Raw genomic sequence first — 13,383 nt, forward strand, 5'->3', positions numbered from 1 at the left:
CCATCATACACTGAGATTTGCTTTCTGCATTTTGAGATGCCTGCATACGCAAGAGTATTTATTTTGGTAGTCCTCCTCTACCATGACCCACACTCGCACTTTTTCGGATTCGGACCCATATCCATAGTGTATTAGCCTAAAAATGAAGTAGATCCAATTCACAGGCGGACCACACTATAGGAAACAGATCCAATTTTGAATTTGGTGTTTGGATTATCATCTTCTAGTTTGATTTTATTGCCAGTGGGTTTGGGTTTGAGTGTAATTAGGTTTTCCACATCACTAAAGGGCCCCATATGGTCATATGCATGTGCATTTGAACATGTGTGCATACATGTGTCCACATGCATATGCAAAAATCCAGATGCACAATCAGACAATAAATTACAAGGATATTACTAGTATATAGAAGGGCAAAATTTCAAACAGAGTATATGGAGTCATTTACCTTTAAGGCCAGCTCCAATGACCAAAGGTGGTATGATGATTTTAGCAACATGGTTGAGCAAAGCCGCTCTTGAAGAACAAACAACTGTTATTCTTATCATTTTTAAGGTGCTTATTTTATTGCATGATTAGATTTATAATTTGCTTTGTCTGATATAAAAAGGCTCACCCTAGATTGGAACATATACACAGGTTCTTCGTCACCTTCTATTACATAAGGCTTTGCCAGTACATATTTCAGCCATATTACAAACTGTTAACAGGTTGCGATTTTACTGGACATCAGGTGGCACTTGTTGTGGCCTGCCTTATTTATTTCTATATTTACATCGATGTTGATATTTGGGTTGTTTACATTGACATTATGCATATCCAGGCATACCCCAGCCCTTTGAGGTATTGGACTTAGATATTGTATTCAGGCCTGCCCAATTTAGGCCCACTTCCTGTAAACAATGATTAGGTAGAGTAGAACTTTAACCTCACAAATCATGTTAGTCCACTCCTCAAATGAGGAACCCTACAGAAAAATGGCTGTTTTGAAAGAAAAACACAAGCCACCTCAATATACACATGTGGTCCAAGTGATGAATGGTCATTCCTAATATTTTCCCGATGAAATGATTATAGACATTCAACAAAAAAAATGAACAATTGCAAGTAATTATCCACATTTAATAGGCATTGTTAGACCATATGCAATAGAGAAAGGCCCCACATTAACAGTTCATAAGGCCGTTGCATGTTTCCTCATTCTGTACCACCTTTCACACTAGCACAAGCACAAGTTGAAATAAACCAACTTCAAACATGAAGCTTAATCATAATTAACAATTACATGTCACATAACATAGAGATTAGAAAAATCCTTATTTTACTGATCTGGCAGCCTGAATTAGGACCAGAACAACACACATGCGGTTCTCACAACGAAATCTTCACATGAACATCACTGCATTTGCATTTGCCAGCTTTCACCTAGTCCATCTGGACATGCATTTAAGTCGTTCGGCAGGACATTACAATGTTAACACTTGGTGGTATATCAATGGACATTTGCAAAAAGAAATTATTCACATTCATCATGCAAAAGAACTTCATCCATAATGGGACTTTGCTAGATTATAATAGCATTTTGAAATGGGTTTATAAAATGTTCAGCGATTAAACACCTTAGAAACCCAATAGTTTTCTTATTATAAGTAGATAATATCTATATCCTATTACATTCATGATACAATCTTCCTTTGCCTAACACGGGACAAAATAAAGGAAAAGAAACAAATCTTCCCACATATAAAACATCAGTACAAGCTCACTCATAAGCCAAGATTATATATATCTAAAGCTTGTTCAACAAACTTATTGTATTTTGAAATCTTTCTTAACGAACTTGCAGTAATATCTCAGTAATGATTGAGGTAAGACGTACCTTCACCCCACAGTGGTGATCGAACTCGTATCTCTGTGAATTCTGACCTCAGATATAAGTCCTTGATTGCATGCATTTCCATGACAACATTTTTCATCTCCATTCGTTCTCTCGGAGATTCCAAGGAACACATCACACCAATTCTGACCATCAAAATCAAGCAATCACGCATTTTATTCCTTGCATTGATATGATTTCCACTGCCTTGAGTAATTTCTGCTTCTTCAAAGAGATATGGATCTACAATCTGCGTTACTCGTTCAGGCAACGCCAACTTGGCAAAATGATGAAGGCTTAGATTGTCTTTAAACATGTCAGCAGTTGGCCGCTTTCCAGTTATCATCTCCAAGAGAAGGATTCCATAGCTGTAAACATCTCCTTGTGTAGAAACTTTACCGCCCATTGCATACTCTGTAATTTGTACATCTCATATTTAAATATAAACAAATATTCCATTTAAACAAGTAATTATCATTTCTGTTTATCCTAAAGTTGGGAATTTCTAACATCAGAAGAGAAAGAAAGCACCAAATGTGAAAGTTCAGCCCGATCCAATGGTGGTATATGAAAATCTCCTTTGGATATGTATTGAGTACCTTTATTGATATTTATGCTAATTGAAACATTATGAGTTTCCTAAGTATTTAGTTGCCCATGGAAGTTCTTGTGGGCCCAAGTTATGTGGGTCAACATGAGAAATCTAATGCATCCCTCATCAATTTCAAAAGCTCATAATGGTACAGCTACTTAATAAATATTAAGATCCAAAACTCAAGTAGGCCACACAATACCTAACAATGAGAATGGAAATGCCGAATGTGGAGGCCTTCCTGGAGCCCACCATGATGTTTATACGACATCCAAACCATTCATCTGGTTACTCCCACTGGCATGAACTGAAACAATAAATACTAGCGTAATGCGAAACTTTTATGGCTTAATGAAAGTTTCAATGTTGAGCGTTTAACACTCAATGACTCCTGCCTTGTGGCTCACTTGAGTCTTGGATCTAAATAATTATTGGGTTGCTGTCCTATTGTCACCTTGGGCCCCATATAGCCTACACCCACGGAAGCTTTCCTTAGGAGTGGGGCACAAGTATCGCACAGATACACTTAAAATAATAAAATTAAAGAAAATGTATGAATCTTACCTGGAGCGACGTACCCAATAGATCCCTTCACCCCAAGTGATATGGTTTGAGCAACCTCAGATAAGAACCTCGATAGCCCGAAGTCAGCCACATGGGCAATCATGTCATCGTCAAGAAGAATGTTGCTCGGTTTTAAATCGCGATGCACGATTGGTGTTTGGCAATGGTGGTGTAGATAATCCAGTGCAGAAGCCACATCAAGCGCTATATTTAACCTTTGAATAAAGGTTAAATTCCCCCTCTGCTGGTCATACCCATCTTTGGGTAACCACCTGTCTAGACTTCCATTGTTCATGTACTCAAAAACTAAAGCCTTGAACTCGTTGCCTTTATAATCAATGCTTGAGCAACAGGTTAAGATTTTAATAAGATTCCGATGCCTAATGTTTCTCAAAGCTTCACATTCGGCCATGAAGCTCCTCAGAGCTCCTTGCTGTTGAAGGTTGAGGACTTTCACTGCGAAAACAGTTCCATCTCCATCTTGTGTTCCTTTATATACAGAACCAAAGCTTCCACTGCCAATCAAATTTGCAGAAGAGAAGCCATCTGTCGCTTTAAAGAGGTCTGCATATGATATGATCATGAAAGGATCCTCCACGGACGGCAGAACAGAAGGTTTCTTTCTCGACTTTCTTACCCAATACAGAGTGGTAACAAAACATGATAATGAAATAAGACACAGGGCAACACCAATTATTGAGAATTTTACTTTTGAAGCAAGAGACATCCCCAATTTCTTGGAAGCTTGGCTAGAGCACGCTGGCAATTTCAATTCTTCAATACCCCCACAAAGCTTACTATTTCCGAGTACCCAAACTTCACTGGCATTTCTAAAGACCCCTTGTTTTGGTAATTCACCCTCGAAATCATTGAAAGATAGATTTAGAAATTGCAAAGCAGAAAGGTTCTCCAGGTATTTCGGAATCTTTCCAGACAAGTTGTTGCCTGCAAGATCCAGGGATCGAAGGCCTCTTAGAGTACTAAATGTAGAAGGAATTGACCCTTGAAAGAAGTTCCCATCCAACCCAAGATACTCTAGGCTTAGACAGTTACCTAGTGTGCTTGGAATTTCGCCTGACAATTTGTTATTAGAAACATTCAAATTCTGGAGAGCTTTCAGGTATCCGGCTTCCAATGGCAGATCACCACTAAACGAGTTGTTTCCAACAAAGATTTCAATTAAAGAGGGAAAGTTGAAAAGTTGTTTGGGTAAGCTACCACTAAGATTATTATCAGCAAGGTTCAAAAACTGCATGTATGTACAATTTCCAAGACTTGAAGGTACGCTCCCTGTTAGACTGTTTTGGTGTAAAGAAAGTTTATACAACCGGGACATGTTTTGCAAGGAAGATGGAATATTTCCAGATAATTCATTTCTACCGAAGGAAAGAAACTCCATTCTTTTAAGCTTCCCAACACCAATGGGAATGGCACCCGTTAAAAAGTTATATTGCATAGACAACTTTGTTAAGCTGAAAAGGTTTTGAATCCCAGATGGGATGCTTCCGAATATCCTGTTATCACCAAGTAATAGCCGTGTCATTTGGGTCGAAAGATTAGCTATGGAGTCAGGCAACGCACCGCTGAGACGGTTAAAGCTCATGTCCAGTGTTTGTAAGCTAGTACAATTGGTCAATGAAACGAAAAAACTCAAGTCATGAGATTTCCCAGTTCCAAGTCGATTGTCGCCGAAAGATACCTTAGTGAGACTCTTGAGGCTTCCAAGATTCATAGGCACGGATCCACTAAACCTATTGCTCCCAAATGAAAGAAGAACAAGTCCCGAAGCGTTGGGTAATGAAACCGGTATGGGTCCTGTGAATTGGTTTCCATCAACATAGAGTTCTTGGAGATTAGGGAGGGCGATGCCTAAGTTGGATGGAAGATTTCCATTCAATCTGTTATCTCCCACGTCCAAAGCGGTAATGGATGAAAGATTATATAGAGAGGGAGGGATCCTACCTGACAGGTTATTAAAAGCAATTGCAAGCAACTCTAAGCTTACCAGCTGGCTGAGCTCACTTGGGATGCTGCTGCCTTCGAGACTGTTATCCGAAAGATAAAGGTAATTGAGAGACGAAAGGTTTCCAAGTGAAGGTGGGATGCTTCCTGTAAGACTGTTGTGACCAAGGTACAATCCGATGAGCTTTGACAGAGAGCCAAGATCAGTTGGAATCCTCCCTGACAGCTGATTCCCGTAAAGATGAATGACTTGGAGTTCCGAACAGTGGGTCAGATTTGCTGGAATTTCTCCGGTGAATGTGTTGTTGAACAGATCGAGATACTGCAAGCGGAACAAATGGCCAATCTCTTCAGGAACCGCGCCGTAGAATCTATTGCCTGTGAAATTGATGATCCTGAGGAAGGTGAGGTTTGCTATGTAGAGAGATATGGGGCCCACCAAGTTTTGGCCAACAAGGTTCAAGGCCGTGACCCTTTGAGGATGCCGGCGACCACCGCAAGTCACTCCTTGCCAGTGGCAGAAGTGGAGAGAATGGTTCCAGGAGCTCAAGGAATGGAGAGGATCGTCAGTTATCAGATGTTTGAAGTGGACCAAAGCAAGATGATCTGTTTCGTTGGAGAAGTTAGCAGCAGATCCCAACAACCATGGAATGTACATGGGAGAGAAAATGGTGGCATGGAGGAGAAATGACCAAATTGCACTTAGGCTCATTGGCTGGAGCTCCATTATTGGGTTCGTGAATGCAGGAAAGCCAAGGTGTGGAGACAAATAGGGAGTGGATTCCCCTCTATATCTTACGGAGAAGGGCCCACTTCTCGTCTGTTCATGACTTATGGTCGGTTGATTTCTTAGGTACCTTTTTTTTTTTCTTTTCTTTTTCACTCTACTTTTCTTTACGACTTCTGTTTGTTTTGACTGAAACAGGTTCAAAAGACTCGAAAACACGCGGAGATGCTTTTGCCTCTGTCACGACTCACATTTATGTGTCGTAACTACTGGAGCCCACACGGTGCATGGTGGTCCAGTGATACACGGGCCAAAGCTTGGATGGGGAGTTCCTGACAATGGCTTTAGTTAGATGGGGCTGATGTTTGGGAGAAATACATCTGTTCGTCTTTTTTTTTTTTCTTTTTTCTTTTTTTTTTTTAAAAAGATAATTTTAAGAGATGAGACAAAAAAATCAGGTGGATCCAAAACTCAAAGAGGCCCGGGAAAGGGAAAGCTGGGGATAGAAATGCCTATCGCTGAAACCTTCTTGGGTCTAACTTAGTGTTTATAAACCATTCAAAATCAGGTGGGCCTACCACTTTTGTTTTTAACAATCCCCAATATTTCCTCTCATGCGGCCCACCTAGCTTCATGACATAGGAACTTCTTGCAAAAGCCTTTTCCAGGAAATTTCTGTACAAAAAGCTTAAGCTAAAGGGAACGCCGATTCCCTGTGAAGGCTTTCACAAGAAATTCATGCAACAGAGAGCTATGTGGACCTACTGTGATGTCTGTGGTATATCTACCATATCCATAGCTATGTGGGCCCACTATGATGTTTGTGATATATCTATAATATATATAAGTTTTTTCATATTATGGCATGGCCCCAAAAATGAAGCCAATCCAAAACTACAGCGCACTGCATGAGAGAAAACGGTGAGGATTGGAGATCTATTATTGAAGAATTTGTAGGGTCACATAAGTTTTGGGTCAGGCTATTATTTTTGTGTTTCAAATTCATCTCACTAGGATATGGATGGCATATAAACATCACAGTGGATCCCAGGAGGTTTCAAGGGCCATTTCCCTATCCACTTTTTACGGTTTTGATTGCTGCACACAAAAGACTCCAGTCCCATTTTATGGGTCTGTTTTTTCCTCTTCTGTCTTTCTTTCTTAATTCAATTTTTTGTGAAACGATCCCAATACCTTGATTAGAACAGGTAGCCTTCCAGTTTGTGCAAGGGACATTTAATCTATCCATCATTTGAGCCTGCTCATGTTAGAATGGGAACCAAAAGATAAGGCCGTTCCAAAACTCAAGTGGACCACACCACAGGGGTGTGAATGGCTATATAAACACCTACACTGAAAACCTTCATGGGACTAGTTTGTGCGGGTTATATCCTATCTAATATACAATGCCCATTTGTACAAAAATAAAATAAAATAACTATGGGTCTTGGGAAGGTTTCAATGATAGGACTGGCCCACATGAATTTTGACCCGGCCATATTTTCACACTCAGGCCCTGATATTGGCCCGAATGACGGACAGAATGGGTGTGATGTGACAAATATTAAAGTGGCCCCAAGGAGGGCTTTGTTGCATAGGTACATGTAATGCACGGGTACATGTAATGCACGTGTATGGGTCCACACGGTTTCTCTTTCGGGCCTATTAGCGTGTGCAACATTGTGTATAAAATTTTGACCCGACCATATTTTCACATTCAGGCCCTGATATCAGCGGGCCCAAATGCCAGACAGAATGGGTGTGATGTGACAAATATTAAAGTGGCCCCAAGGACGGCTCTGTTGCAGGGTACATGTCGTGATACACGAAAAGAAAACACTAACTAATTGCATTACCCTACTCATAATCTTTGACAGTTGGAACAGACGTGGAAAGCAAGTCTACAAAAATCACCGGGACACGACTTGGGTGGATTCAGTATCCACTGAAACTCTGTTGTGCTCACCGTAAATTTATGTGGTTTATCTGCACTGTCCATCCATTTTTCTAGCTCATTTCAGGAGTTGAGCCTAAAATTGAAGCATATCCAGAACTCAAGTGGATCACACCACATGAAGCAGTAATAATGATTTTCACTGTTGAAACCTTCCTTGGGCCCACAGTAATGTTTATTTGTCGTCTAGCTTGTTTATAAGATCACATAGATACAGATGAAGGAAAAACATCCACGCCATCCATCGATTTTGAAAACTCATTTCTCAGGTGGACCTAGGAGAAAGTGGTAACCGGCCAATAAAAACTTACCTTGGGCCATAAAAGCTTAAAGCTTACATTTGTGTGGTCTTTTCATCCATGTTTTTGTGACCTTATCTACAGGGGCAAATAAGCATTCTGGTAGCCCACAAGAAGTTTTCAATGGTGGGAATTCAGTCACTACTGTTTCCTATAGTATGGTCCACCTAGGATTTGAATATACTTCATTTTTGGAATCATGCTATAAAATGGGCTTTCAAAATGGATGGTCTGTGTAGCTGTAAGGCAGATACATCACAGTGGGCCCCACTGGTGGGGATCCACCCAAACAGCACCACTTCTTTCCATCCCATCCCAAGTGAGAACAGAAATGAAAAGATTGGCATGGAATTCATCCCATACGGATAGAAGCAACCTAGTCTCTTACACTGAAATCTTCAAATCAGCCCGTAGCTGTCTGCGCCCCACCATTTTCTCCATGCGGCATCCACTCCATCCATCAGTTTCATATATACTCTTATTTTTACCGTAAAGTCTATAAATTGGCCCCAACGTGATGAAGAATGTAAATTCACACCTAAAACATTTAATCTCATGCAGTGTGGCCTGCCTGACCTATGGATCAAGTTGACTTTTTGGATATCTGTTCAACCCTAAAAGGATCGCCTGATGAATGGATTAGATGAAACATATACACCATGTTGACTACAGACACACATATATGACTCAGATTTCTCTCGCTGTTCCATCTTGTGTTGTCCATGTAAGTTGATTACATCTGTAAATCCATTTTCTTCCCCATCGATCACAGTAGATAAGAATTCTAGTTCTTAGTCTTCATATATTATAGTATGAATATTCCACATGACTCCATTGCGTACTGATGGTGAGATTGGCATAAAGCCAATTCTGATAAGCTTTTTGGACATTCACATTAATATGATTCCAATAAGGATTGAACCCAACATTTTTGCAAATCATAAGTTAAGCACTTAAACCAATCAACCGTACGAATGCTTAAGTGGGCTCATTGTATATTGCTAATTATCAAAATAAATACTTAGGACAAATTATTGAAACAGCATCAATTCAAATTCTAGATCTTCAAATTGAGAGTGATATTGATAGAGATTAAGATTTCTCACTAAAATCGATTATGTGAAAGATGCCCCAAATATAAAACTATAGGGGCGCACTTGGCAAATGGAGTGGATGTAAGAGTTACCTTGCTTAGTTAGGATGTTTTATCCACTGTTTGTACCATGTTGATTTGCTTTCTTTGCCTCACTTTTGAAATGAGAGGCCAGATCCTATGCATGCCACAAGTAGGAATTTTCTATTTGTTGTAAAGTGACAGGGCTACATCATCACACACCGCATTTAACGCAGTAGTGCTGACAACATTAATGATGATATGGACCAATCACAATGCAGGAAAATAGAAAATCTCTTTTGTGACAAGTAGAGGATTTGGATTCTCAAAATGAAACTAGGATTTCTTGGTAAAAAAAAAAAGAAAGGGAAGTAGATTTCACCTTATTTGCGCTTAACTTAGATATTCGAGAGATGGGAGTGGTCAACTGTAGTCCGATGGTGTCGTTTGATAAACTGAAAAATAAACTTTGAAAATTAAGTTAAGTGCTTAAAACTTATAATAATAAATTGTAATTTTGAAATACTTTTTGCATATAGATTGGCTAAAAGTGAAAATAAACTTTAATAGACTTTCAACAGCATTTAGCCTTCCTAATGCCATTTCTTTTGAATTTATACCATGAGATTCCCTACAGTTTAGTAGGTATATGTCCCAAGGAAAAAAAAAAAAAAAAAAAAAGTGAAGGGAGGGGAGCTAAAAGAAAACTATATTTTTAGTAAAAAATAATTTAAGCACTAAATAATTTGAATTTGCCAAAAGATTTGATTTGTAAAAGTGCTTAAAATAAGTGATAAATGCTGAAAATAAAATTTATCAAATAGCACATTAAGTTATAAATAAGTAAAATCGAAAAGTGGCTGAGGCTCAGGCAGTTTTGGATGGTATTAAGTATTGCATCAAATTAGGGCTGTTCCTTTCCCCTGTTAGTAAAATCTTTTCTTCTTAAAAAAAATAAAAATAAATAATAATAATAATAATAATAATAATAATAATTATTATTATTATTATTATTATAATAATAATAAAAATCTAGGCCCATGCTTTCAGGGCTCACGCTCTAGCCATCCAGGCTCATCCCTGTACCAGCCCACTATACAATATATCCAGGTCGTTCACATTGACTTTATGCATATCAAAGCATCCCCGGCCTGTTTAGATATTAGGCCTAGATCTTGTGCTCAGGCTTCAATCACAAGCTTAAGGCCTAGCACAGCCAAAAGATTTCTGGGGTAGGCCCACCTTCACTCCTAACCAATGATCAGGTCGAGTAGACCTCTATGCCTACCACTGGTCAAATGGGCAACACGTACCAGAAAAATGGAAGTCTGCTGGAATGTAGTGGCATTTTGAAAGGGGTTTTATAAAAATCTTTCATCAATTAAACATCTTAATTACTCGATATGCCTTTTATTATAACAAGATATGTTCATCCTCCTACATTCATGATACAGTCTCCCTTTGCCTTACACCAGGATAAAATTAAGAAAAAAAACGAAAGACATCTTCGTAAGACAAGACTAAATATATTTAAAGCTTATTCAACAAACAAATTTTATTTTGAAATCTATCTCAACATAACTATGAATAATGTCTCAGTAATTTCTGAGTTCAGATGGACCTTCGCCTAACTGCAGCGACCTAACTTGTTTGTCGCTTTGAATCCTGACCCCAAGATATAAGTCCTTGATTGCATGCATTTCCACAACAACATCTTTCATTTTCATTCGTTCGGTGGGTGATTCAAAAGAACACAACACACCAATTTTGACCACTGAAGTCAAGCGGTCACGCATTCTATCTCTTGCATTGGCATGATTTCCACTATCTTGAGTAACTCTGGCTTCTATTAAAAGAAATGGGTCTACAATCTTCATTACTTGTTCAGGCAATGCAGACTTGGAGAAATGATGAAGGCTTAAATTGTCTTTAAACATCTCATTGGTTGGCCCCTTTCCAGCAATCATCTCCAAGAGAAGGGTTTCATAGCTGTAAACATCTCCTTGTGTAGAAGCTTCACCGCCCATCCCATACTTTGTAATTTGTACATCCCGTATTTAAATATGAGCCAACATTTAGATACAAATAAAGTTGGACGTTATATTGAGAGAGAGAGAGAGAGAGAGAGAGAGAGAGAGAACACTCCATTTAAACAAGTAATTATCATTTATATTTTGCTGAATTTCAAAATTTCTAAAATCAATAGATGTGCTATGAACTTTGGCCAGAGAATCTATACTCATTTATAATCTTATTATTAATGTTATTTTTAATTACTTGATTATCTAATGAAATCCTACTCTCACTGTAGCTCTAAGATTTTTTTTTAATTACTTGATTATCTAATGAAATCCTACTCTCACCCCATTTAAACAAGTAATTATCATTTATAGTTTTGCTTCAGGATTTTTTATTTTTTATTTTTATTTTTTTTAATGACTCTATTCATTTCATATTCAAGAAGCTTTACACTGATGATAAACAAATTTGGGCACCCCCCAAACAAAAACTAGGGGAAACCTATCGTAAGGACGACAAAAACAAAAACTGGATGAAGGGACCTAAACCGGGCCACACTGGCCACCAACACTTATCCCCTGGCTGCCCCCTAGCCCACTTTATCAAGGAAGAGGAAGATAGATTGAGATGTAATTCGATACATCTCATGGAGGTGCATGGTTTCTATTAATAACTTGAGAGGAGAACAATCAGCCATTGATTTGGAGGGCTGTTGCAAGATATACATGATAACTGAATATTGTGAGGCTAATTATAACTGTATGAACTGGGGCCCACCATGATGTTTATATGCCATCCAAACCATTCATCTGGTTACTCCCACTGGCATGAACTGAAACCATAAATATTAGCGTAATGTGAAAGTTGGCCCAATGAAAGTTTCAATGTTGAGCCTTTAACACTCAATGATTCCTCCCTTGTAGCCCACTTGAATCTTGGATCTAAATAATTATTAGGTTGCTGTCCTATTGTGAGCTTCCGAAATTGATGGATAGATTGGATTTCTCAAAGACATCACCTTGGGCCCCATATAGCCTACGCCCACGGAAGCTTTCCTTAGGAGTGGGGCACAAGTATCGCCCAGATACACTTAAAAGAATAAAATTAAAGAAAATGTATGAATCTTACCTGGAGCGACGTACCCAATAGATCCCTTCACCCCCAGTGATATGGTTTGAGCAACCTTAGATAAGAACCTCAATAGCCCGAGATCAGCCACATGGGCAGTCATGTCATCATCAAGAAGAATGTTACTTGGTTTTAAATCGCGATGCACGATTGGTGTTTGGCAATGGTGATGTAGATAATCCAGTGTAGAAGCCACATCAAGCGCTATATTTAACCTTTGAATAAAGGTTAAATTCCCCCTCTGCTGGTCATACCCATCTTTGGGTAACCACCTGTCTAGACTTCCATTGTTCATGTACTCAAAAACTAAAGCCTTGAACTCGTTGCCTTTATAATCAATGCTTGAGCAACAAGTTAAGATTTTAATAAGATTTCGATGCCTAATGTTTCTCAAGGCTTCACATTCGGCCATAAAGCTCCTCAGAGCTCCTTGCTGCTGAAGTGATCCAGACCATCGAACCTTAAATCGGGCGTATCTTACAATCTGAAATGAGTTATCTGACGTAAAATATATGATTTTGGGGTAGAACGAGCTACTGAAGCCAACCAACCCCGCTATGCCGGGTTGCGCAGCCTGGAATTGTAAAAAAACCCCTGGATCGACAGTCGTTTCCCTGTTTTAATTTCGTTTTTACTATAAATAGTAAGTTTTAGTTTGATTATAACTCTTCATCCGTCGGGCTTTAGGAGTTGCGCCCAACGTGAAAAGAGCTTAGAATAATTAGGAGAACGGTTTGGTGAAGCCAAATAGGACACTGACTATTTTTGGCCGAAAACCTTGCACACTAGTAGACATCACGACCGTCTAAATATAGTAAGTTTACTATTTATAGTAAGTCACGGATTCTAAGAGTTTGAGTTGTAGTTTGATTCTAATTTCTTTCTCATTGCTTGGTACCCCTATTTAAAGGGTTGTGAACTTGTTTTTATTCTTCAATTAATCAATTTCGAATTTCTTAGAATTTATTTTTATTTTCTGCTTTCTTTCCTCGTAGATTCGAGAAGTCTCTGTGAGGAGTCCAGAGAAGCTCCGTGGATTCAGAGTAGTTATCCTCATCACGTTCATCCCTGCGTCATTCTCAAAGCTTCACATTTGGCCATGAAGCTCCTCAGAGCTCCTTGCTATTGAAGGTTATGGACTTTCACTG

At 38.9% G+C, this 13,383-nt stretch overlaps 2 protein-coding genes across 2 annotated transcripts; both read right to left on the bottom strand.

Annotated features, from left to right (window-relative positions):
• Positions 1–1,625: 1,625 nt before the first annotated feature.
• Positions 1,626–5,765, bottom strand: LOC131252582 (probable LRR receptor-like serine/threonine-protein kinase At3g47570). The gene is made up of 2 exons (XM_058253198.1): positions 3,033–5,765; positions 1,626–2,290 (listed from the first exon to the last, which is right to left on the bottom strand). Exons 1-2 carry the CDS (start codon positions 5,719–5,721, stop codon positions 1,854–1,856), a joined length of 3,126 nt encoding a protein of 1,041 aa, XP_058109181.1. The 5' UTR covers positions 5,722–5,765; the 3' UTR covers positions 1,626–1,853.
• A 4,918-nt stretch (positions 5,766–10,683) lies between these two features.
• On the bottom strand, positions 10,684–12,647 carry LOC131253771 (probable LRR receptor-like serine/threonine-protein kinase At3g47570). Its single transcript, XM_058254911.1, has 2 exons — positions 12,236–12,647; positions 10,684–11,102 (listed from the first exon to the last, which is right to left on the bottom strand). The coding sequence occupies exons 1-2, from the start codon at positions 12,645–12,647 to the stop codon at positions 10,684–10,686; spliced, it is 831 nt and encodes a 276-aa protein (XP_058110894.1).
• Between the last annotated feature and the right edge of the window lie 736 nt (positions 12,648–13,383).

Source organism: Magnolia sinica, chromosome 8, assembly GCF_029962835.1.
Source record: "Magnolia sinica isolate HGM2019 chromosome 8, MsV1, whole genome shotgun sequence".
In the NCBI taxonomy this organism is placed as follows: Eukaryota; Viridiplantae; Streptophyta; class Magnoliopsida; order Magnoliales; family Magnoliaceae; genus Magnolia; species Magnolia sinica.

Excerpts from the sequence above, each read along its gene's own strand:
- LOC131252582 (XM_058253198.1), bottom strand. The coding sequence starts at position 5,721 with ATGGAGCTCCAGCCAATGAGCCTAAGTGCAATTTGGTCATTTCTCCTC. Across the intron at positions 2,291-3,032 it reads TATTGGGTACGTCGCTCCAG|AGTATGCAATGGGCGGTAAA; the intron begins GTAAGATTCATA and ends TACAAATTACAG.
- LOC131253771 (XM_058254911.1), bottom strand. The coding sequence starts at position 12,647 with ATGGCCGAATGTGAAGCCTTGAGAAACATTAGGCATCGAAATCTTATT. Across the intron at positions 11,103-12,235 it reads TATTGGGTACGTCGCTCCAG|CTTCTACACAAGGAGATGTT; the intron begins GTAAGATTCATA and ends TGGGCGGTGAAG.